Source organism: Leucoraja erinacea, chromosome 5, assembly GCF_028641065.1.
Source record: "Leucoraja erinacea ecotype New England chromosome 5, Leri_hhj_1, whole genome shotgun sequence".
Classification (NCBI taxonomy): Eukaryota; Metazoa; Chordata; class Chondrichthyes; order Rajiformes; family Rajidae; genus Leucoraja; species Leucoraja erinaceus.
In genome coordinates, this window is record NC_073381.1 from 97,489,287 (window position 1) to 97,515,929 (window position 26,643).

Sequence of the window (26,643 nt, forward strand, 5' to 3'; positions counted from 1 at the left end):
GGTTGGAGTGGACACGGTGGGCCGAAGGGCCTGTTTTTGTATAACTAAAACTAAAAACTAAAAAAACTATTCGGAAATTCAATGCGCTGCAGAAAATTTGCAGATTGAACTGAACGGAGGATGGAGATGTCCCGGACTTGTTCATCGTCCCGTCAACGGAAGGTTTGAGGCCCAGACCGCGGGAGAACAAAGAAGGGAAGAGATTGAACTTTTTTTCGCCTTCAATCACAGTGAGGAATGTGGAGGAGTCACTGTGGTGGATGTTCATGTTAAAATGTATCTTGTGTGTTTTTAGTGGGATGGCTGTACGGCAAATCAAATTACTCGTATGTTGCAAAACATACTTGGCTAATAAAGTATGATTATGATTATAATCTGTAAAACCCATGTCTCACGGTGCGCGTCCACCCACGAGTGATCCCGAGTTTAAACCAAATCAAATGTCACCGTAGTCACTCGTGAGTCTACCGTGGGCACTCGTTAACTCAGCGGGACAGGCAGCATCTCTGGAGAGAAGGAATGGGTGACGGGATGACATTTCCAAAATTCTGCTGCGTCTTTGTGTTACTCCAGCACTGTGTGTTCACTTTTTGTCAACCAGCATCTGCCCTTTCTTGTGTATGACATTATTTGTATCCGTGGCCGTTGATTGTTGCTCCCTTCAGTTTCCCAGGGGGTCTGGACGGGGGGGGGGGAGGGGAGGGGGGAGATGCTGCCTAGTGACGATCTCATTCATCCAACAAGTTCCGCTCTCTTTAAGGATTAATTTCTAAATAACCCGCCTATTTCTCTTCATTCGCTGTTATGTCCGAGAACTGCTCCAGATGAACTCCTGGATTTGATTTTTTTTTCCACCCGGGGGTAAAAGAAAAAAACAAATGCACTTAAAGCACCAGGTGTGGGGTAGAGGCGTACGACCAACAAACTGAGTGATATTATCCAGAATTAGTCAATTAAAACAAAAATTGGAGTACTGAATAATGGCCCAAATATGAGAGGTGCAGGAAGGAACTGCATATGCTAGTTTAAACCGAAGATAGGCTCAAAAAGCTGGGGTAACTCAGCGGGACAGGCAGCATCTCTGGAGAAAAGGAATGGTCGAGATTTCTGGTCAAGACCCTTCTTCAGACTGCAGTCTGTAGTCGCCTAGTCCATTTCTCCAGAGATGCTGTCTGACCCGCTGAGTTACTCCAGCTTTTTGTGTCTCTCTACGGATTTGAGAGAGTGAGATTCACTGCCAGACATGGTCGGTATACTAAATGTACAAGAGTCGTTTCACATGACCGTAGTCAAGGAAACAGCAGCGTACCAATAGTCCGATTATTGTAGCGGTATAGCAAAGACATCTCTGCTGTCCGTTTTTGGCGTTTCATATATTTGTTTTAAACTCGGGATCACTCGTGGGTGGACTCGCACTGAGACACAGGGCCTTTAGGATTTCTCTCTGTGGAGTGGTTAAATAGAAAAAACGGCCATTCGCAAATGAAATGATTGCAACTCAAAGACACACAGCACAGAAAACAGCCCCTGGGGCCATCATGTCCTTCGTCAGTACCCTACTAACCGCACACCTCCAGATTCAGAGACAGTTTCTTCCCAGCTGTTATCAGGCAACTGAATTATCCTACCACAACCAGAGCAGTGCTCAACTACTATCTACCTCTTTGGTGACCCTCGGACTATCCTTGATCAGATTTTGCTGGCTTTACCTAGCAAACTTTATTCCCTATCATATTAGGGCGGTCACGGTTGTGCAGCGGTAGAGTTGCTGCTCTTCAGCGAATGCAGCGCCGGAGACCTGAGTTCGATCCTAACTACGGGTGCTGTCTGTATGGAGTTTGTACGTTCTCCCCGTGGGTTTTCTCCGAGATCTTTGGTTTCCTCCCACACTCCAAAGGCGTACAGGTTTGTAAGTTAATGGCTTGGTAAATGTAAAAATTGTCCCCTGTGGATGTTGGATAGTGATAGTATGTAGGGATCCTGTTCGGAGCGGTCCCGGTGGGCCGAAAGGCCTGTTTCCATGCTGTATCTCTAAACTAAACTAAACTAAATGTATCTGTACACTGTAAATGGATTGATTGTAATTGTAAAGTGCAGAGCAGGGTTGGCAGTGCTATTGCATGCAGTGCTATTGACTGATTGAAAGATACAACATGGAAACAGGCCCTTCGGCCCACCGAGTCCACACTGACCATCGATCACCCATTCACACCAGTTCTACATTAGTCCACTTTCTCATCCATTACCTACACACCATGATTAGTAACTTTGCAGATGACACTAAAATATAGGTCCACCACCAATTCTCCGGCACCCTTGGTTCCAGAGACTTGCTGGATTATCAGTTTTGCCGGATCATCAGAGGTCACGGCCTCCGAGGAGTCCAACGGTACCAGAATGTTCTGCCTAGGCTGCCGACGGGCAGAGGTACCAGCCCGCAAAGTCGGCTGTGGGAACCGATCTGCGGCACAGTGGGCTGTGGGAACACGAGCGGCACAGTGGATAAGCGGTAGTTGCTGCCTCACAGCGCCGGAGACCCGGGTTCCATCCTGACTACGAGTGCTGTCTGTACAGAGTTTGTACATTCTCCCCATGACCTGCGTGGGTTCTTCATTTTCATTTTCCTCCCACACTCCAAAGACGTATGGATTTGTAGGTTAATCGGCTTGGTATAAATATAAAACCGTCCCTAGTGCGTGTAGGATAGCGTTAATATGCAGGAATCATTGGTCGGTGTGGACTCAGTGGGCCGAAGGGCCTGTTTCCACACTGTATCTCCCAACTAAACTAAACTAAGATATTCGACCCGCCGATCAGCCGCGAAAGTCAGAATGAGGTGGAGATTGGCCGCCTCACCCGGCCCAGGCGCCATAATTCTGGTGGGACTTCCAACAGGGATTTCAAGTGCACTCTCGTAATTTTGTCCAGATTAAAAGAGTGGCTGGACCACCAGTTTCCGGCAAATCGGTGGTGGATCCGTAGGTGGCATCTAGGCAGCAAAGATGGTCATCAAGAATTACAGAGGGATCTCGATCAGCTTGGAAAATGGGCCAATAATTGGCCAGTGGAATTTCATTCAGAGTGGGAGGTTTACATTTTGGCCAACCACTCCGTACAGTCCAGGGGCAAGTTACAGCGGCCAGTCATCCTACAAACCTTCATTTTACTTCGGAGTCACGTGAGTGACTACGTGAAGAACCCCGCCAGGACGCATGCATGTCATATCGCTACATGCATTGCAACAAATCACAGCAAGGGGGAACGACGTTCCCTTAGCGGCAAAATTTGAAAACCAGGAACAGCAGGTAAGGAGACTCTGCGTTCCAGAATTTGAAAGTCGGGAACAGCAGGAAAGAAGACTCTGTGTTCCTTCCACTAACCTTTTAGGTGGAAACATGGACCGGATCCATGAAGGCTGCGGGAAAGCTGGCGGGGGAGAACCGCGCAGTCGTGGGCAACCGGCAGCAGCAGCCTAAAGTGTAGATGACTAGTGCATGTGCCTTTAACATAGTGACCTCACCACTACTAACCACTCCCCTTATTAGATGTATAATTGCAACTTCCCCACCCATAGTTCTCTCTCTCCAGCTCCGGTGACAGACCACGTACAGCTAGAACAGCAATGCTTGTGAACTATCAATAAGGATGTAGATGACTAGTGCATGTGCCTTTAACATAGTGACCTCACCACTACTAACCACTCCCCTTATTAGATGTATAATTGCAACCTCCCCACCCATAGTTCTCTCTCTATAGCTCCGGTGACAGACCACGTACAGCTAGAACAGCAATGCTTGTAGCAGCTGGGCAGCCTGCCCAGCTTTTCGTCGAAACGGTCAGGGTATTCATGCAGGGGGTCCATGAGGGTCCGCACCTGGTGGATATCACGGTGAAAGGAGACCAAACCGAGGTCTTGGCACGCCCGGGCACCCAGCAAGGTAACGTTGTCGGAGTCTAGCAGGTAGAAAGTGAGGGGCCGAGAGGCCTCCAGGACTTTGCAGTGTAGGGTTGTCTTTCCCACGGGAACGAGGGAACGAGGGCTCCTGCTGTTCCTGCAGAAGGGGGAGGTGGCGAACAACGCACCCGGTCTGGCAGGCTGGTTAAGCCGCCTGTCCGGTATGGGGATTTCGCTTAGCTGTTCAACTGATTGTTTACCTGCTTGTAGCGCATGAGACGTGGTCGCTCAGTCACTACTGTATTGCTTTGTTTCTAAGAGGAAGGATGTAGATGACTAGTGCATGTGCCTTTAACATAGTGACCTCACCACTACTAACCACTCCCCTTATTAGATGTATAATTGCAACCTCCCCACCCATAGTTCTCTCTCTCTAGCTCCGGTGACAGACCACGTACAGCTAGAACAGCAATGCTTGTGAACTATCAATAAACTATTAGTAAAGACACGATGTGTTGGTGAGATATCTTTACATAAAGGCACGCTAAACTCCCGTAATGGGAACAGCTGTGCCCGACTTTCGCTCCCGACTTGCTCCCGCACAGGGCCCGGCCGGGCGGGAGAGGGAAGCAAAAAACGAATGTTTCCCCGCGCTGGGTTTTTTCCACAGGAGGGGAAGCTGGACAAAGTGGTGTCCACAAATGCTGCTAGTGAAGTTGGCTGGGGAGGACAGCGGAGCCGCGGGCAGCCGGCAGCAGCAGCCAAAGGCACGTTAATTTCCCGTAATGGGAACAGCTGTGCCCGACTTTCACTCCCGACTCGCTCCCGCACCGGACCGGGCGGGAGAGGGAGCAAAACTAATGTTTCCCCGCGCTGGGTCTTTACAGGAGGGGGCTGGACAAAGGAGTGTCCACAAGTGCTGCTAGTGAAGTTGGCTGGGGAAGACTGCGGAGTCGCGGGCAGCCGGCAGCAGCAACCAAGGGCACGTTAATTTCTCGTAATGGGAACAGCTGTGCCGACTTTTGGTCCCGCGCCAGCCAGAACACCACGGCCGGGCGGGGGACTATTCAAATGGGGCCGTTGGCTTTTTGACAAGTCAATAACGGCAACAGACGGGGTGGAACGACGTTCACCCGTAGCAACAATTTTAACCTGGACCTGCAGGTAAGAGCTGCGGTCTTGTTTGTATTTACCATGCTGATTGCAGGTGCAGAAACCAACGGGCTGCGACAAAGCTGGTGGGCTAGATGGGATCAGCTGTGCCAGATGTCCTCCACACCGGCCATATCCACTCCACGGAAGGACAGTAAGGACAAAGCTGGAGAAGGAGGACCGTGGAGCAGTGGGCAGCCAGCAGCAGCCAGCGGCACTTGGATCACCGATAGTGTGATCAGCTGTGCCCGATGTCGCCTCCGCACCGGCCAGATCCACGCGGCCGGGCGGCAAGGCTAGACACAAAAACAAACAAGGTCGTGGACTCAGAGGAGTCCGACTTTGAACAACCGCGGGCGGCCAGCGTCCGAGAGCGCTGGAGCCGGAAGAAGCGGTGTATGGAGCATTTGCTCCAATGTGACAGACTCCGGGAGATGGAGTCGGGTCACTGTGGGCCCTATGATAAACCCACAGCAGTACCTCTTGAAGGGCTGCACAGTGCTTCTACCTCATCAGAGGGGAGCACTGCGGGTCAGTTCTGGGCTGACCTGGAAGAGGGGTCCGCAGAAGAAAAGACAAGTGTGCTGGGGGTGCAGGAACAAGAGAACCTACTTGAACCCACTACGGCCAACGGCAGCACCCCCACGCACCCACCAGCAGTACTGGTGAAAGCTTGAAGGACCGGTACCCAAAACATGAGTCTTTTTAGGCCATGGCCCAGGCCGGCCTTCTTGGAAGATGCGGGGACCTCCAACGCCAACCAAACCGAAAATCCAGACCCCAGCGCTACAACAGCAGCGAAGAACCTACAAAAAGTAAACCTGCCACTGGTAACTATGGAGGTAGGTGGGTCTGGTTCCCTACAATATACAGTGGGCATGGTGATTGGATGGAGATTACACTCTTTTCTGAATGCATGGAGCATGATAACAACCGATACTTACATCTTAAGCAGTATCCAGGGATATACAACAGAGTTTATACACAAGTACAGACCTCCAGTTCAACATATACTGAACTGAATGTTCGTGCCTTCTGATAAAGGAAAATCAAAAGCGCAAGCTGAACTGAAGCGGCTTTACATAAAAGGTGTAATTGAGAAAACTCAACACGAACCAGTAGAATTCGTGCCCAATATATTTATCAAAAACAAAATAGATGATGGTCATCGCATCATCATAGATCTGACAAAATAGATACCTTTGTTACTTTTTAACAATTAATTTCCAAAGGTTACTTCAATGGCCAGCATCGATTTAAAAGATGCTTACTATTCAGTGCCTATACGAGGTGACCACAGATGTTACTTAAAATTCAACTGGATGGGACAACTCTGACAGTATAAAGCACTGCCAAATGGGTTATCATCAGCCCAGGCTGTTCACAAAAAATTTGAAACCAGCCCTAGCGTGTCTACGGAAACGTACACACATGGTCATGGCATATTCATTATGGGCAAAACTTTGGAATTGGCCAAACAAACTGTAACAGCCACAAAAAAGTTATTTGGAAAACTGGGATTCATTTTTCATCTAGTTAAATCTAAACTAACGCCTTCCACTACCATGGACTATCTGGGGTTTCACCATTGACTCAGTTCACATGTTGGTTACTCTGCCTAAGGGAAAGGCAATTTAATTAAATTGTTTATTTACGCATTCCCTCCTTTCCTGCCTCATCAGTCGGGTATTAAGAAAATACAACAAGACTCTGAATCTGGTATTGGTAGTACCCGATTGGCCTACACAACCATGGTTCCCAGTGGTATCAAACATGGTATCAGAGACATGAACATCCCGTCTGTTCTGGAATATCTGGCAGGCCTCCACTATGATGAGGGGCTCAGTTACAGTGCCATCAACTGCGCTAGAAGTGCCCTATCGACTTACCTATGGCAGGGGACAGACCATTACACTGTTGGGACTCACCCACTGGTACAAAACCTATGAGGGGAACCAGATACTCCCAAATATGGGATGTGAGAATAATCCTGAAGATGCTCAGGAATTGGTATCCAGCAACAGTTCTGTCCCTACACAGACTGACATTAAAACAGTCATGCTAATGGTATTGGTCACGGCACAGAGGATACAGTCACTGCAAAAACTAGACTGGACAACATGACTTCCTCAACAGAAAATATTACATTTCATATTTATGAGATAGTAAGCAGAACAGAAAAGGGATCAGCAGGCCTCAATATACAATTAGGTCATACCCAACAGATGACCGTCCGTGTATAATAAGACATCGTCGTTATACATGGAGAAAACGAATATCCTAAGAGGCAATGAAAAGGCACATTTTGGTCAGCCACTAGCAACCACACCAAGAGTGACGGTCCAGACCATTTCAAGATGGTTGAAACAGGTGCTAACACAGGCTGGTGTGGATACTAATTTTAAAAATCTCTTTCCACCAGGGCAGTAGCTACATCGGCAGCGATATAGTTGGATGTACCAATGGACCAAATCCTCAAGGCAGCAGGATGGTCTGGAGGGGAAAACATTCCAATTATTTTATAATAAACCAGTAATGAAACCTGGAACGTTTGCAGAAACAATTTAAGTTCTGTAAATTAATTTAAACCCATAAAAAGGGGTTATAAATTTGTGATAAAATTTTTTATGATTTCAATGTCGAATTCATGTCCAAATTATGTTAACACAATTCCTCCCACAGTCAAGGCAGACGTGATGCATGGACTCGTTTCCGTGAAATCACAGAGCTTTATAATCTTCACGTAGTCACTCACGTGACTCCGAAGTAAAATAGTAAGATTAAACGAGCTTACCAGTTTGAAGTTTGATCTGTATTTTATGAGGAGTTACGATGAGGGATTACGTGCCCTCCGCTCCCACCCTTGATCATATACTTAACTGGTATCTCTTCTCTAATCTTACTATGTTTAGTCATTACAGTTATCTGTGATTTCACACCGCTGCTTTGAAGAATGACACGCATGCGTCCTGGCGGGGTTCTTCACGTAATCCCTCATCGTAACTCCTCATAAAATACAGATCAAACTTCAAACTGGTAAGTTCTCGTTTAATCTTACTATTTATTCCCATATTCCAAAGACGTGCAGGTTTGTATGTTAATTGGCTGGTAGAAATGTAAAAAACAAACTGTCCCTTGTGTGTGTAGGGCAGTGATAGTGTGAGGTTAGTGTGGGGATCGCTGGTCGGCGCGGTCTCGGTGGGTCGAAGGGCCTGTTTCCACACCGTATCTTGAAATTAAACTAAACGCATGGCCGCAGATGCCACCAGGATCAACAAACTCATTAGAAGGCTGTCTCCGTCCTGGGGGCGGAGTTGGATTCACAGGAGGTTGGTCTTGGAGGGGAGGATGCTCCTCAAACTGTGGAGCATCCTGGACAACACAGCTCACCCCCTCCATGACACACTGGTCAACCTGAGGAGCACCTTCAGCAACAGACTGGCTCCACCAAGATGCAGCACAGAACGCCACAGGAGATCCTTCTTCCCCGTGGCTATCACACTGTACAACCCCTCCCCCTTCTGTCGTGGGGTAGACTGAGACTGAGACTGACTCCCCCTCCCCAATCTTTGCACATTCCCAATCCTTTCCACTCATCACTTTAAATTCATGTTTCATGTATCTTGTGTTTTTATGACTGTTGGCAGATCAATTTCTCTCTTGGGTTAAATAAAGTTCTATCGTATCGTATTGTATCGTAATAGCAGCATGTCAGGAATACAATCTGTAGTGCCCTGAGCTGGTGATGGATCGCATCACAGTCGGCAAGGACAATGTTGATTATTATTCTATACAAGTCTATGACTATTCATTTAACTCTACTTTAAATACTTTTACACATCTGCTATCCACAACCCTCTGGGGTAAATGAAAGGCCTAGAAAAGTTACCCCTAGCAGCTACCAGGCAACTGAACCATGCCACCACCAACTGGAGCGCGGTCTTGACCTACCATCTACTTCATTGGAGACCCTCGTACTATCCTGCACTAATTGTGATTCCCTGTATCCTGTGTCTGCACACCGTGGATGGCTTGATTGTAATCTTTTTTTGTCGTTCCGCTGACTGGATAGCACGCAATTAAAAAAAATCCCACTGTACCACGGTACAGGTGACAATAAGAGTGGACACACACAAAATGCTGGAGTAAACTCAGCGGGTCAGGCAGCATCTCTGAAGGAAAGGAATAGGTGACATTTCGGGTCACCTTCTCCAGGCTGAGCAGATAGAGCGGATGTGAAGAGGATGTTTCGAGTTGTGGGAGAGTCTAGGGCCAGAGGGCACAGCCACTGAATGAACAGACGTACAGTATCTTTAGAATGTAGATGAGGAGGATTCTGTGGAGCCCAAGGCATTGGGTATTTTTAAAGCAGTTGATAGGTTCTTGATTAGTATGTGGCGTCAAAGGTTATGGGGACAAGGTAGGAGAATGGGGTTGAGAGGGAAAGATAGATCAGCCATGATTGAATGGTGGAGCAGACACAATGGGCTGCATTGCCTGATGCTTATGGTCTTATGGGTGGAGAATACCGGAGATTTTTACAAAGGGAGTTAGCAGGGGTCGGGATCTTAGTGGTACCTGTAGCCGGGCTGCTTCTTCAGACCACCAAGCCTCGAAATCTTTCTGTATCAACACCTTGGCCTTTTGATGGAGGTGTTCCAGATGCTCGATCTCTGTCTTCAGCCCTTTGAGCCGGTTGAAGGTCATTTTGTAGCTGGATGTGAATTAAGGCAAGACAGTCATTGTTGGAGCCATTAAGCTTAAGTCAGTTTATTATAGCCATGTCTAACATTTTGTATAATTTAGTCTTTGTCTTTAGTCAGGCAATGATGGTCCAATTCTACACGGCCATCGCAGAGTCTGTTCTCACCTTCTCCATCATGGTCTGGTTTGGCTCAGCCACCAAGCACGACACCTGGTGGCTGCAGCGAATCGTCCGATTAGCAGAGAAGGTTGTTGGCTGCAACCTTCCCTCCATTGATGAACTGTACACTGCAAGGGCCAGGAAGTGAGCGGGTAAGATCATCTCTGACCCCTTTCACCCTGGCCACAAACTCTTTGAATCACTTCCCTCTGGTAGGCGACTCCGGATTGTCAAAGCTGCCACAGCCAGACATAAAAACAGCTTTTATCCACGAGTAGTTGCTCTACTCAACAGCCAAAAATCTGTAGCCTCCCTTTGATCTGGTATTTTGTTGGTTCACATGCTTGATCAATGGTATTTTATCATTAATGTCTTATTATTATTAATGTTTAGTGTTTTCTGAGTCATTCGTAACTGTCGCTGTATGTCATGTTGTTACTTGTGTGCGGAGCACCAAGGCAAATTCCTTGTATGTGAATACTGGGCCAATAAACTTACTTAATCAATTAATTAATTAATTAATTAATCTGTCTATATTTTTGTAGGTGGGATTTAATACGTAGAGGTGTGTGTCTATATCTGAAGAGGCTAATGCAGGCTCATTCATTTAGTTTCAGTTTACCTTGTGGGATTTTATGAATAACAGTTTTTACTATGAGCTGAGCCGAGAGCTATGAGTCATGGACATAATTATGGGCTTAGAGTAAGATGATGATATGATTGGAACATCTATGAAGAACAGAAAGTGATGGACTATATCATTGTTTTGTATTACTTCAATACAAACCAATTCATCAAGATTCAACGAATGGAAGACTTATTCCTACGATCTCCGGAGCTTGGTGAGTGCGTGACCTATATCTCCACTACATCCTACGAGAAGTTATGGCTATCAAGGTTGGACCTTGAGAACGTTACTAAAACTGCCATTATAGTTCATACTGTAACCATGAGCTGGGGGAGAATTAGGAGAATGGGACATATGCGAGGTGATGAAGGGATTTAGCAGGCCTGGAGCAAGGGCGGCCATGGTGGCGCAGTGGTACAGCTCTTGCATCACCTGAGACCGGGGTTCTATCCCAACTATGGATGCTGTCTGTACGGAGTTTGCATGTTCTCCCCGTGACTGCGTGGGTTTTCTCTGAGATCTTCGGATTCCTCCCACACTCCAAAGACGTGCAGGTTTGTAGGTTAATTGCCTTGGTATAAGTGTGAATTGTCCCTTATATGTGTAGGATCATGCTAATGTGCGGGGATCGCTAGTCGGTGCGGAGACAAGGTGGCCCGAAGGGCCTGTTTCCACGCTGTATCACAAAAAGGTACACAAAAATGCTGGTGAAACTCAGCGGGTGCACCAGCATCTATGGAGCAAAGGCGATAGGCAATTAAAGACAGGGTGGCATTTCGGGGCTACACAGACGTGGTGCAGCTGGCAGAGCTGCTGCCTCACACCGTAACTGATCCGTTTTTGGTATTTTTAAAACGGAGATTGATAGGTTCTTGATTGGTAAGGGTGTCAAAGGTTATGGGACGGAAGCCAGAGAATGGGGTTGAGAAGGAAAACTAGATCAGCCACGATTGAATAGGCTATAAATGGGCTAAATGGCCGAATTCTGCACCTATGTCGTATGGGCGTAGTAATTTGGTTTAGTTTAGTTTCGAGATACAGCACGAAAACAGGCCCTTCAGCCCACCGAGTCCACGCCGACCAGCATTAGCACCACCTGACACACCCTAGGTACAATTAACAATTTACAGAAGGCAATTAACTTACAAACCTGTGCGTCTTTGGAGTGTGGGAGGAAACCGGAGCACCCGGAGAAAACCCACACAGGTCATGGGGAGAAAGTACAAGCTCCGCAGAGACAGCGCCCATAGTCAGGATCGATCCTGGGTCTCTGGTGCTGTGAGGCAGCAACTCTACCGCCGCGCCACCCTGTCACCCAATTCCGGCCTTGGTGCTGTCTGTGTGGAGTTTGTACGTTCTCCCTGTGACCACATATGTTTCCTCTGGGTACTTTGGTGTCCTGCCACATCCCAAAGGCGTTCAGGGTTTGTAGGTTAATTGGCCTTCTGTAAATTGCCACCTTGTGTGCAGGGAGTGGATGGGAAAGTGGGATAACACGTACAGCCAGTGTGAACGGGAGGCTGATGGTCGCAGTGGACTAGGAGAGTTTGGTCCCAAGTTGTATCTCCCAATTCAATTCAACTTCAAAATCACAAAGATGATGCAGAGGCTGTGGCGTGGTTGGATCTGAAGTCAAGAGGCTGGGAAAGTCTATTCTGGAGAGAGGTCTGAGAGAAGGGCCTGTCCCACTTTCACAACCTAATTCACGACCTTTTTTACTCGTGGACATTTTTCATCAGGCTAGAAAAATGCCCCGACCTACTTGATGCCAAGAGTACCTACGACTAGCATCACAGCCTGCCACGACCTACCTACAACCATCCTGCGAGTATGAGTCAAGGGCAAACTCGGCAGAGGTCGTAAATTAGGTTGTGAAAGTGGGACAGGCCTTAGAGACTTTTAAGATCCAACCGGATAGAGATAATACAGAGCTCATAGTCATCCAGCACGGAAACGGGCGCTTTGGCCTAACTCGACCATGCCAACCAACATGTCCCATCTACACTAGTTTGGCCCATAACCCTTTAAACCTGTCCTATTGATGTACCTGTCTGAATGTCTATTAAATATTGTTATTGTAATAATAACTTTATTTATATAACACTTTTCATACAATTGAATGCAACCCAAAGTGTTTTGCACAAATAAAACACAGGTCTACATACTAATACAACTTAAAACAGTAAGGACAGGCAGTTAATAGCATAAAAAGCAGATTAGTATAAGAATATAAAAGTCAAATTGAGAGTGTAAAAGGACAAAGGAAGTGAAGTCAGTTAAAAGGTTGATTAAAAAGCTATGTTTTTCGCTGCCAATGTCAACTGAGTGGGTGTTCCTGGATAGGGTAGGGTAATCCACAGTTTGGGGGCATACCAATTCTCCCATTGTACTTGCCTAAACTACCCCCTCTGGCAGCTCGTTCTATATAACTACTACCCTCTGAGTGAAAAAGCTGCATCGCAGGTTATTTTTAAATCTTGTCCCTCTCACCTTAAATCTTTGTCCTCTGGTTTTTGATTCCTCCACCCTGGCTAAAAGATAGTGTGCATTCAATTTTTGCAGAAATTTTCAGATGACACAGCTGTTGTAGGCCTCATCAAAGGGGGCAATGAGGAGGAGTATAGAGACACAATTAACAACTTTGTGGAGTGGAGTGCACACAATAACCTCCATCTCAACACCAAAAAAACGAAGGAGATAGTTGTGGATTTCCGGAGGGGGAGGAGGAGGACTCAACCAACACCAATCTCCATCAGGGGCACTGAGGTGGAGATGGTCGCCAACCACAGGTACCTTGGTGTGCAGCTTGACAGTGAGCTGGACTGGAAGAGTCATATGGAGACGGTGTACAGGAAGGGACAAAGTAGACTGTATTTTTTAAGGAGGCTAAAGTCATTTAATATCTGCCAACCCCTACTGTGCAGTGTCTACCATTCAGTGGTGGCCAGTGCTCTGTTTTTTGCTGTGGCCTGTTGGGGAGAAGGCGCCCGAATAGCGGACAAAAACAGACTGGACAAGCTGATCAGGAAGGCCGGCTCAGTGGTTGGGGCTGAGCAACTAACGGTCCAGCAGGTGGCAGAGGCCAGAACTCTGAAAAAACTAGGCTCAATAATGACCAACCCCACTCACCCACTCCACGCCCTGAAGGTGATCAAGTGCAGCATCTTCAGTCAGAGACTGATTGCACCAATGTGCAAAACGGAGAGACATAGGAAGTCTTGTATACCAGCTGCTATAAGGTTTTATAATGCACAAAAATTTTAACTTATTAAGTATTGAAGATATCTGTGGAAATGTGTGGTGTTATGTCTGTCTTGAAGCTGTTGTGGCACTGTAATTTCCTGTAAAGGATTATTAAAGGCTATTCTATTCTATTCTAACCCAGCAATTCCCCACATGATTTTATACACCTCTATAAGATCACCCCCTCATCCTCCTGTGCTCCAAGGTATAGTCCTATCCTGTCCAACCCGCTCCCTGTAGCTCCGACCCTCGAGTACTGGCAACATCAATGTTCTCGAACATCTAAATTCCAGTAAAATGTTCAATGTAACCACACAGGCTGCCGTGTGAGAGGTGAATCTGAAGCTGCAGTTAAACGGTATCCTTAAAACGTAGCCAAATAATGCTTGAAACCGGTGAAATGGGGAGACGAGGAACTGCAGAAGCTGGAATCCTGAGCAAAATGCAATGTGCTGGAGTAACTCAGCAGGTCAGGCGGCATCTGTGGAGGGAATAGACAGGCAGTGTTTTGGGTGGGGCCCTTGTTCATACTGATTGTAATGGGTGTGCTGAAAGGTAGAAGAGAGGATTGGGAAGGGTCCAAGCATGGCAAGTGATGTCGAACAAAGACTAGAGATGAAAAGTAGTCAAATGAGTGTCAGATAAGGAGATAATAGGAAGAGCGCGGTGTAAAGCCAGAGGAAAGGAAGGATATAGGTGGAAAGGGATTGTACAGGTTGGGGGGGGGGGGGGAGGGGGGGAGTTAGAGTGGGATGGGATAGTGGGAGAAAGGAGTGTATTCCCAATTTCTCCCATTGCCCAGTCCCAATCTCCTTCCATCAATATCCCTCCCTCTGGCTTTACATTTCACACCTCGTCTTTCATCTGTATCAACTGTATCCACCTATCACTTGGCAGACTTCACCCTGCCCCCAGCGCTCTTTCCCAGCTTTCTTCCCCCATTACAGTCAGCCTGACGATGGGTCTTGCCCTGAGACGTCACCTGTCCACCCCCTCCGCAGATGCTGCCTGACATGCTGAGTTCCTCCAGCACCCTGTGTTTTGCTCTAGATTACGGCATCCGTTGTCAATTGTGTCTCCGTTTTAAGTACACCAGGTGCCACGGTGGCACAGCGGTGGAGTTGTTGCCTCGCAGCGCCAGAGACCCAGGCTCCATCCTGACTACGGGTGCTGTCCGTACGGAGCTTGTACGTTCTCCCTGTGACCGCGTGGGTTTTCTCTGGGCGCTTCGGTTTCTTCCCACAATCCAAAGACGTACAGGTTTGTAAGGTTGATTGGCTTTGGTAAAACTGTAAAATTATCCTCTAGTGTGTAAGATAGTGCTAGTGTACGGGGTGATTGTTGGTCGGCAGGGACTCGGTGGGCCGAAGGGCCTGTATCCACGCTGCATTTCTGGACAATGTCTGGACAGCACGCAACAAAAGCTTTCGACTGTACCTGAGTGCACGTAACAATTAACTAAACTGAACCTAAACTAAAGACTGCATGTATTTAAGAAGGAACTGCAGATGCTGGAAAATCGAAGGTACACAAAAAAGCTGGAGAAATTCAGCGGGTGCAGCAGCATCTATGGAGCGAAGGAAATAGGCAACATTTCGGGTCAAAACCCTTCTTCAGAGGGTTTCAGTCTGAAGAAGGGTTTCGGCCCGAAACGTTGCCTATTTCCTTCGCTCCATAGATGCTGCTGCACCCGCTGAGTTTCTCCAGCTTTTTTGTGTACCTAAAGACTGCATGACTTTATTTCAGAATATATTACTTAATTTACAACGACATGGGAATTTATTCCATTTGAGTCTTTCATAAACGTGGTTCTGGAAGATTGATGTCGGCCTGTCATTTGTTAACTAGGTGCATATGGTCTGATCCTGGACTAGTTATTGAAGCATGTTGGAGAAATGGTCATGCCATATATTACCCCTTAGTGATAACAGGAATGCTGGAATTATCCACCAGGAAATTTATTCATTATGCATTGCAGCCCTCTCGCCGAAGGTTTATTAAAAAGATAATATCTCTTTTCCTTTCTTCCAGGTATCTCCGTGGCTTTAACCACCCGTGGCTGGCGAGAATTACACGAGGCACTCTGAACTTGTGAGCAGTTCTGGGCACCGTATCTGAGGAAGGATTTGCTGATGCTGGAGAGGGTCCAGAGGAGGTTGACGAGAATGATCCCAGGAATGAGTGGGTTAATGTAGCGGTAACATCATTATCAAAACCACCATGGCCTGAGACCAAATTGCCTGATCCTATAGAAGAGGCAAAACATCACCTAGAGGTTGTACAGAACATAGAAATTAGGTGCAGGAGTAGGCCATTCGGCCCTTCGAGCCTGCACTGCCATTCAATATGATCATGGCTGATCATCCAACTCAGTATCCCGTACCTGCCTTCTCTCCATACACTCTGATCCCCTTAGCCACAAGGGCCACATCTAACTTCCTCTTAAATATAGCCAATGAACGGGCCTCAACTACCCTCTGTGGCAAAGAGTTCCAGAGATTCACCACTGTCTGCGTGAAAAAAGTTTTTCTCATCTGGGTTTTAAAGGATTTCCCCCTTATCCTTAAGCTGTGATCCCTTGTCCTGGACTTCCCCAACATCGGGAACAATCTTCCTGCATCTAGCCTGTCCAACCCCTTAAGAATTTTGTAAGTTTCTATAAGATCCCCTCTCAATCTCCTAAATTCTAGAGAGTATAAAACAAGTCTATCCAGTCTTTCTTCATAAGACAGTCCTGACATCCCAGCAATCAGTCTGGTGAACCTTCTCTGCACTCCCTCTATGGCAATAATGTCCTTCCTCAGATTTGGAGACCAAAACTGTATGCAATACTCCAGGTGTGGTCTCACCAAGACCCTGTACAACTGCAGTAGAACCTCCCTGCCCCTATACTCAAATCCTTTTGCTATGAAAGCTAACATACCATTCGCTTTCTTCACTGCCTGCTGCACCTGCATGCCTACTTTCAATGACTGGTGTACCATGACACCCAGGTCTCGCTGCATCTCCCCTTTTCCTAATCAGCCACCATTTAGATAAAGTCTGCTTTCCTGTTTTTGCCACCAAAATGGATAACCTCACATTTATCCACATTATACTGCATCTGCCAAACATTTGCCAACTCACCCAGCCTATCCAAGTCACCTTGCAGTCTCCTAGCATCCTCCTCACAGCTAACACTGCCCCCCAGCTTAGTGTCATCCGCAAACTTGGAGATATTGCCTTCAATTCCCTCATCCAGATCATTAATATATATTGTAAATAGCTGGGGTCCCAGTACTGAGCCTTGCGGTACCCCACTAGTCACTGCCCGCCATTGTGAAAAGGACCCGTTTACTCCTACTCTTTGCTTCCTGTTTGCCAGACAGTTCTCTATCCACATCAATACTGAACCCCCAATGCCGTGTGCTTTAAGTTTGTATACTAATCTCTTATGTGGGACCTTGTCGAAAGCCTTCTGGAAGTCTAGATACACCACATCCACTGGTTCTCCCCTATCCACGCTACTAATTACATCCTCGAAAAATTCTATAAGATTCGTCAGACATGATTTACCTTTCGTAAATCCATGCTGACTTTGTCCAATGATTTCACCACTTTCCAAATGTGCTGCTATCCCATCTTTAATAACTGACTCTAGCAGTTTCCCTACTACTGATGTTAGACTAACTGGTCTGTATTTTCCCCGTTTTCTCTCTCCCTCCTTTCTTAAAAAGTGGGGTTACGTTTGCTACCCACCAATCCTCAGGAACTACTCCAGAATCTAAAGAGTTTTGAAAGATTATTACTAATGCATCCACTATTTCTGGAGCTACTCCCTTAAGTACTCTGGGATGCAGCCTATCTGGCCCTGGGGATTTATCGGCCTTTAATCCATTCAATTTACCCAACACCACTTCATATTAACCTGGATTTCACTCAATTCCTCCAACTCCTTTGACCCGCGGTCCCCTGCTATTTCCGGCAGATTATTTATGTCTTCCTTAGTGAAAACGGAACCAAAGCAGTTATTCAATTGGTCCGCCATATCCTTGTTACCCATGATCAACTCATATATACTGCATGATGAGTGTTTGATGGCCCTGGGCCTGTACTCGCTGGAGTTTAGAAGGATGAGGGGGTCCTCATTGAAACGTACTGAATAGTGAAAGGCCTGGATTGAGTGGATGTGGGGAGGATGTTTCCACCTATTCAGTTAATCTTAGTTTAGAGATACAGCGTGGAACAAGGCCCTTTGGTGCACCGAGTCTGCACCTACCGACGATCCCCGCACACTAGCACCATTCTACACACACTATGGACAATTTTTTTACATTTACACCAAGCCAATTAACCTACAAGCCGGAGCATGGGGGGAAACTGTAGATCTCGGAGAAAACCCACGCAGGTCACGGGGGGATCGTACAAACTCTGTACAGACAAGCACCTATAGTCAGGATTGAACCCGGGTCTCTGGTGCTGTGAGGCAGCAACTCCACCGCTGCGCCACCGTGCCCACCATAACGTGCCATCTACCTACAGCAGAGTCTAGGACCAGAGGTCACAGCCTCAGAATAAAAGGACGTACTTTTAGAAAGGAGATGAGGAGAAAAGTCAGAGGTTGGTGAATCTGTGGAATTCTTTGCCAGAGAAGGCTGTGGAGGCCAAGTCAGTGGATATATTTAAGGCAGAGATAGATAGATTTTTGATTAATTCTGGTGTCAGGGGTTATGGGGGAAAGGCAGGAGAATGAGGTTAGGAGGGAGAGATAGATCAGCCATGGTTGAATGGCGGAGTAGACTTGATGGATGCTTGGATGGATGGATAACTTACTGTATGAGCATGAAGGAATCCAACAACTGTTAGGTGAACACTTCCCCAACTTCTCCTATCTCTGCAACAGACTTAAGGGCCTGTCCCACTTGGGCGACCTAATCCGCGAGTTCTGGAGAGTTTGCCCTTGACTCATACTCGCAGCATGGTCGACACGAGGTCGTAGGAGGTCTTCGTAACTCTCCTTCATGATGGAGAGTGGTCTCCGCCTACTCGCGGCCTCAGCTACGTCGCGGCGTTTTTTTCAATATGTTAAAAAATGCCCGCGAGTAAAAAAAGGTCGCCATGGAAAAAATCGATACTTTTTTTACTCGTAGGTTTAGTCGTAGTAGGTCGGCATGTTAGTCGTAGCAATCGAGGGTAGTCGAACGTAGTCAAAGGTAGTCGTAGACAGTCTTTATCATAGTCGAAGGGAGGTCGGAGGAGACCTAAAGGAGGTCGTCTTCACTCTCCACTATTCGGTGTCCAATTTTCCCGAAATTAGTCGTAGCTAGTCTTCAACATAGTCGAAGGAGGTCGAAGGAGGTCTTCAACATGTCATTTTTTTAAAACTCTTCTAAACTCGCTAATTAGGTCGCCCAAGTGGGACAGCCCCTTTAGTGTGCTTCTGGAGATTCAAGTGGGTTTTAAACATTTACTCCTCCACAATGCTGACTTTGGTAATGTGTAAAAGGGGGACTAGACAATGGGAAGATAGAGCAAGAGTAGGGGAATTAAGACACAAAATGCTAGATTAAATCTGCGGGCCAGGCAGCATCTCTGGAGTAAAGGAATAGGTCGTGACCCTTGTCCAGACTGCGAGTCAGGGAGGAAGGAAAACCAACGGTATGAACAGGTACAAAGAACAAATGAATGAGCGGTATGAACAGGACAAATCAAAGCCAGCAACGATGGTCAAGGAAAGGTGGAGCCCACAATGGTCCATTGTTGGCTGTCGAGAAGATGGCAACGAGTGGACACAAACAGTGAAACTAAACAGGATGACAGTGAAACTAGTAGGAAGATTAAGATGGGAGAGGGTCAGTGAGCGAGGGAATGAAAGGGTTACTTGAAATTAGGTAAATCAATAGTCATACCGTTGGGTAGTAAGCTGACCAAGCAAAAAATGACATAGGTTTAAGGTTAGAGGGGAAGATACCTTGATTGAGGAAGGCCAATATGCCAAATACATTCTTGACCACCCTTGTGATAGTTATAACAGTATAAAAACTATATAAGAACTAATATAATGATTTTTCCCCTAAGTGAAATATTGGAAGCATCTGTCTTACTGAGATTTATTGTGCCAATTAGAACATTTGTTTCAGGCTTTCCAGATTGAGTTTAGTTTAGTTTGGAGATGCAGCGTGGATTATCTTTCTGCTGACAATAGATACAAGAAGCTGGAGTAACTCAGCGGGACGGGCAGCATCGCTGGAGAGAAGGAATGGGTGACGTTTCGGCTCGAGACTTTCTTTGTCCTTCTGCTGACTGGATAGCATACTACAAAAGCTTTCCACTGTATCCGTGACAAGAAACAAAACTAAATTATTTGGCAGGAAAATGAAAAAAAAAATCAGACTTTTAAGATTGAAAATCTCTTAAACTTTTTTTTGTGGTTTTGCAAGTAAGGTCATTGCCAAAGCTCAGAATCTTTCCTCAACAGATCAGCATTCACATTGAAAGTTGACAAAACGTGTTTGACCAACAAGTCCTTTGATAAGCTGTTCAGCAAGAACACAGACCTGTACTGCACAGGACGGGAATAGATAGGGTGAATGCACAGTCTTTTTCTCAAGGTAGGGGAATCAAGAATCAGAGAACTTAGTTTAGTTTAGTTTAGTGATACAGTACAGAAACAGGCCCTTCGGCCCACTGCGTCCACGCCAACCAGCTATCCTCGCACATTAACACTATCCTACACACACTATTTTTTTTACATTTACCGAGCCAATTAACCAACAAGCCTGTACGTCTTTGGAATGTGGGAGGAAACCAAAGATCTCAGAGAGAACCCACGCAGGTCACGGAGAGAACGTACAAACTCCGTACAGACAGCACCCTTAGTCGGGATCGAACCCGGGTCTCCGGCGCTGCATTCGCTGTAAGGCAGCAACTCCACCGCTGTGCCACTGTGACTGCCGTTTAAGGTGCAAGGGGAAAGATTTAATAGGAGCCCGAGGGGCGTCTTTTTCACACCTCATTGGAACAAGGTACATCAGCAAGTGGTTGAGGGAGGTACTATAATGACATTTAAAAGACACTTGGACAGGTACATGAACAAAAAAAGTTTTGAGATGTATGGGGCAAACATGGACAGATGGGACTAGTGTAGAAGGGGCATCTTGGTTGGCAGGGACAAGTTGGGCCAAAGGGCCTCTTTCAGTGCTGTATGACACTGAAAGGGTAGACAGTCAGAAATTTTTTCCTAGGGTGGAAATAGCAAATACTAGCGGGCATAGCTTTAAGATGAGAGGAGCAAAGTTTAACAGAGATGTGCGGGGCAAGTTTTATTTTGTACACAGATCAGTGAGTGCCTGGAACACGTTGCCAGAGGTGGTGGTGGAAGCAGATACGATAGTGGCATTGAAGAGGCTTTTGGATAGGGATATGGATATGCAGAGAATGGGGCGATATGGATTATGTGCAGGCAGATAAGAGTTGGTCCTGGCATCATGTTCAGCACAGACATTGTGGGTCGAAGGGGCGGTTCCTGTGCTGTACTGTTCTATGTTCTATATGATATTCATAAGGGACCATAATAATACAAGACATGGTTACCAACCTCTTTTTCTCTTCCTCGATTTTCTCTCGAAGTTCTTCTTCAAAATGATCGGGGTCATGGGCATTCACTGGCTCGCTGGTCACACCTGGAGCGAGAAAGGTTTGAATCGTAGAGTCAAGTAACATCTGCATCACTGAAATTTATTGTGCCAATTTGAACATTTGTTGCAGGCTTTCCCAGTTTAGTTTAGTTTAGTTTAGAGATACAGGACGGAAACAGGTCCTTCGGCCCCATCGACCAGCGATCCTCGCACATTAACACTATCCTACACACACTAGGGACAATTTACACATACACCAAGCCAATTGACTTACAAACCTCCAGAGGACCTACAGAGGATGTCATCTCTCTGGCTCTTCACACTGTCCTGACTCACCTGGATAGACAGGGCACGTACGTGAGGATGCTCTTCATAGACTATAGCTCTGCATTCAATACGGTCATCCCCACCGAGCTCACCACCAAACTCCTGAATTTTCTGACGGAGCGACCGCAGGCAGTGGGACTGGGCCCGCACCTGTCCTCCACTATCACCCTGAGCACCGGCACACCACAGGGCTGTGTACTAAGCCCCATGCTCTACTCCCTCTTCACACACGACTGTGTTCCTGCATTCGACACCAACAACATCGTGAAGTTTGCAGATGACACAACGGTGATTGGGCTGATCACCAACGGTGATGAAACAAAATACAGAGCGGAGGTGCAGAACCTGGCGGACTGGTGCGCACGTAACAACTTGGCACTAAACACCTCCAAGACCAAGGAGCTGATTATTGACTTCAGGAGGTCCCATAATGGAGAATACGCCCCAATCTCCATTTATGGGGAAAGTGTGGAGAGAGTGTCCAGCTTTAAGTTTCTGGGCACTCACATTTCTGAGGACCTCACATGGTCCACCAACACCGCTGCGCTGGTCAAGAAGGCACAGCAACGACTGTTCTTCCAGAGGACATTAAGAAAGACTGGTCTGCCCCAACAGCTGCTGACAACGTTCTAACGCTGCACCGCAGAGAGCATATTAACTTATGGCATCTCTGTGTGGTATCTCAGCTGCACGGAGGCGGAGAGGAGAGTTCTTCAGCGCGTCGTCCACAGAGCGCAGAAGATTATTGGGACACAGCTACCAGCCTTGGAGGGCATCTACCACACACGGTGCCTCAGGGAGGCCGTCAGCATCCATAAAGACTCATCACACCCTTATATGTTCGAACTACTTCCCTCCGGCAGACGTTACACGGCCTTCTACGCCCGAACCAGACTCAGGAACAGCTTCATTCCCAGAGCTATAGCGGCTCTGAACCGGCCCTGCTGAGTGCCCCCCGTCCCCATGGACTGTCTCCCTCGGATGGTCACGTCGCAAGACACATCTGCACTTTAGTCTGTTTGAACTGTTTTGACTATTTCACTGTTCTTTTTACAATCCATGTTCTCTGGATATCTAAATCTAAATGTTATTAGTTATTTATGTTATGACATCGGATGGAAGCTGCATACCAAATCTCGTTGCGCTTATGTGCAATGACAATAAAATATATTATTATTATTATTATTATTATTAACCTGCACGTCGTTGGAGTGTGGGAGGAAACCGAAGATCTCAGAGAAGGACGTATATGGTCACGAGAAGGACGTATAAACTCCGAACAGACAGCACCCGTCATCAGGATCAAACCCGGGTCTCCGGCGCTGCAAGCGCTGTAAGGCAGCAACTCTACCGCTGCCCCACCGTGCCGCCCAAACTAATATAATGATTTTTCTCCTGACTAAAATATTGGAAGAATCTGCCTTACTGAGATTTCTTGAGGCAATATGAACATTTGTTGCAGGCTTTCCAGATTGAGTTTTGTTTAGTTTAGAGATGGAGTGCGGAAACAGGCCCTTCGGCCCACCGAGTCCACTTCAACTAGAGATCACCCCGCACACTAAGACTATTCTACACACGAGGAACAATTTACAATCATTACTGTAGCCAATTAACTTATAAACCTGTACGTCTTTGGAGTGTGTTAGGCAACCCAGGAAAAAACCCACAAGATCACGGGGGGAACGTACAAACTCCGTACAGACAGCACTTGTGGTCAGGATCGAACCCGCATCCCTGGCGCCGTGTGGCAGCAACTCTACCGCTGCACCATCCGTCTCAAGGGAACGAGTAAAAAACAAGCTGCTGTGGTGGAGAGCCGAAGGGAAGGTTGTCTTCTGCTGTCTGTGATGAAGGAATCTTCCAGTCAGCATATTATGCATTGTCACCTTAATAATAAGGGGTAGGCCATTTAGGACTGAGATGAGGAAACACTTTTTCACCCAGTGAGATGTGAATCTGTGGAATCCTCTGCCACACAAGGCAGTGGAGGCCAATTCACTGGATGCTTTCAAGAGAGAGTTAGGTCTAGCTCTTAGGGCTAACGGAATCAAGGGATATGGGGAGAATGCAGGAACGGCGTACTGATTCTGGATGATCAGCCATGATCATATTGAATGGTGGTGCTGGCTCGAAGGTCCGAATGGCCTACTTCTGCACCTATTTTCTTTGTTTCTGTGTTTCATATGTTAGACTAGAAACATCTAGGAGGGCAGTTTCTGCCAAGATCATAAGTGGATCCTTTTTGGATATGTTACTGATTTTCCTGAAAACACCAGCCAACATTCGATAGCATTTTTACAATCTTGTTAACAAAACATAATGCGTGAAAATAATTCCAATGCCATTAGGCCAATAGTAGGGATCTGAGTAGGAAGATAATGGGTGAGAGACCACTTGAGGGGCTCGCGCAACTATGGCGGCCTTAAGTTTAACGTATAGGTTTATTATTGTCACCAATACCGAGGTATGGTGAAAAGCTTTGTTCTATATGTTAACCATATAACCATATAACAATTACAGCACAGAAACAGGCCATCTCGGCCCTTCTAGTCCGTGCCGAACACTTACTCTCACCTAGTCCCATGTAATCTGCACTGTTATCCAAATAGATCAGATAATACTACACATAAATACAATCAAGCCAAATTCAAGAACAATAGTTCAGTTTAGGTTAAAGATACTGCGTGGAAACAGGCCCTTCGGCCCACCAGGTCCGCACCGACCAGTGATCCTCGCACTTTAACACTATCCTTAACACACTCGGGACAATTTACAAGCTTCACTGAAGCCAATTAACCTACAATCTTGCATGTCTTTGGAGTGTGGGAGGAAACCAGAGCACCTGGGGAAAACCCACGCAGGTCACGGGGAGAATGTACAAACTCCGTACAGACAGCACCCGTAGTCAGGATTGATCCCGGGTCTCTGGCGCTGTGTGGCAGCAACACTACCGCTGCGCTACCGTGCCACCCTGATGTAGGTAGAGTAAACGGGAAGAAACAGAGTGCAGAATACAGTTCTCAGCATTGTAGCGCATCAGTTCCAGAGACAAAGTCCAATGTCCGCAATGGGGTAGAGGTGAATCGGACAGTACCCTAGATTATGGAAGGACCATTCAGAAGTCTGATAACAGAGGGGAAGAAGTTGTTATATAGTCATACAGTGTGAAAACAGGTCCCATTCGGTCCAATGCCCATGCTGACCAACATGCCCCAGCCCCACTTACCTGTGTTTGACCCATATCCCTCTAAGCATGTTCTATTCATGTCCCTGTCCAAATATTGCTTAAACGTTGTGATAGTACCTGCCTCAACTAGCTCTTCTGCCAGCTCATTCCATACATCCATCACCCTCTGTGAAAATGTTGCCCTCAGATCCCTATCAAATGTTTCTTCTCTCACCTTAAATCTATGTCCTCTTGTTCTTCAATATGACTCGGGGTGAAAGACTGTGCATTTACCCTACCTATTTCTCTCATGATCCTCTATAAGATCACCCCTCATCCTCCTGCGCTACAAAGATTAAAGTCCTAGCCTGCTCAACCGCTCCCTATAGCTCAGGCCCTCGGCCTTTCCTGAGACTGGTGGTGGGCGCTTTTAAACCTCTGTATCTTCTGCCAGATGGGAGCAGAGAGAAGAAGGAATGACCGGGGTGGGACACGTCTTTATTCTGCTCCCCTCCACCCTTAGCCCTAGAAAGTGTAATACAAAAATCGATTTGTCTCTGTGACCGCGTGGGTTTTCTCCGGGTGCTTCGGTTTCCTCCCACACTCCAAAGACGTGCAGGTTAGTGTAAATTTGTTCAGTATCTTTCAGTAAAGATTGTAAACCGTCCCTAGTGTGCAGAGTAGTGCTGGTGTTCATCTCAAAGACGTGCGGGTTTGTAGGTTAATTAGTCCTCTGGACATTGCCTCTAGTGTGTTGTGGGATAACTAGTGTGAACAGGTGATCGATGGTCGGCATGGACTCGGCGGGCTGAAGGGCCCATTTCCGCACTGTATCTCAAAACTAAACAAAACCCTTAACTTGTTCTCACCTCCGAGACAATTCATTAAACTGTAATGGTCAACAGCAGCCGCCAGATCTCTACGCTCTGAGTTTTGTCAGTAACGTTTCAAACCACTCGCCTGATATTTCCGTGACTGACTTTGAGCATTACAAGGCAACAAAAATATAAGTGGTATCCTTGTTACCAAGCAGTTTAAATGATTGCAGTCTACACCCCACTAATGCAGAGCACAGAAACAGCAAGTATAAAGGGCTGGAACAACGTAGCCCCACATGGTATTTTTATTTTGGGCAATTCCAGGCAATTAATGCTCTCACTGTTAAAGCGCACATATTTTATTAATTGTTTCCATGCTTCCATAACTCCCATCAGATGTGAACATCAGTGGGATTGCAAGCCCAAAAAAGTACAGAGGACGCCTTTAGAGGGATTGTGTGATGCTACAATGCACGTGTGTGGTTTGCAAGACGGTAGAAAGGAATTACATGCTTCTGCTTGAATGACTTTGGAGTACTTGTCGGTGCCATCTTTCTATTATTTTCCAAAGTATTTTGTTACTTTCTAGAGTTTACAAGGGCGATGGGGGCCCTCACATTAAAACTTACCGAATAGAGAAAGACCTGGATGGTGTATGTTTAGTTTAGTTTAGTTTAGAGATACAGCGCGAAAACCGGCCCTTCGGCCCACCGAGTCTGTGCCGACCAGTGATCCCCATACATTAGCACTACCCTACATGCACTGGGGACAATGTTTTACATTCTCACCAATTAACCTACAAACTTGCACGCCTCTAGAATGTGGGACAAAACCGAAGATCTCGGAGAAAACCCACTCAAAAGTTTCACTCAAGTAATCTGGTCTCTTCCATGAAACTGCAATATGCTTACCAAAATATGACACAACGTGCCGA

At 46.6% G+C, this 26,643-nt stretch overlaps 1 protein-coding gene across 2 annotated transcripts in view; it reads right to left on the reverse strand.

Annotated features, from left to right (window-relative positions):
- The window catches only part of LOC129697628 (kinesin-like protein KIF6), a 453,653-nt gene that overhangs the window by 49,755 nt on the left and 377,255 nt on the right, over positions 1 to 26,643 (reverse strand). For both annotated transcript variants that reach the window (XM_055636340.1, XM_055636341.1), the window contains exons 14-15: positions 21,359 to 21,443; positions 9,626 to 9,761 (exon numbers count right to left, since the gene is read on the reverse strand). In XM_055636340.1, the coding sequence (XP_055492315.1) occupies positions 9,626 to 9,761; positions 21,359 to 21,443 (221 nt within the window). The remainder of the gene's footprint in view (positions 1 to 9,625; positions 9,762 to 21,358; positions 21,444 to 26,643) is intronic.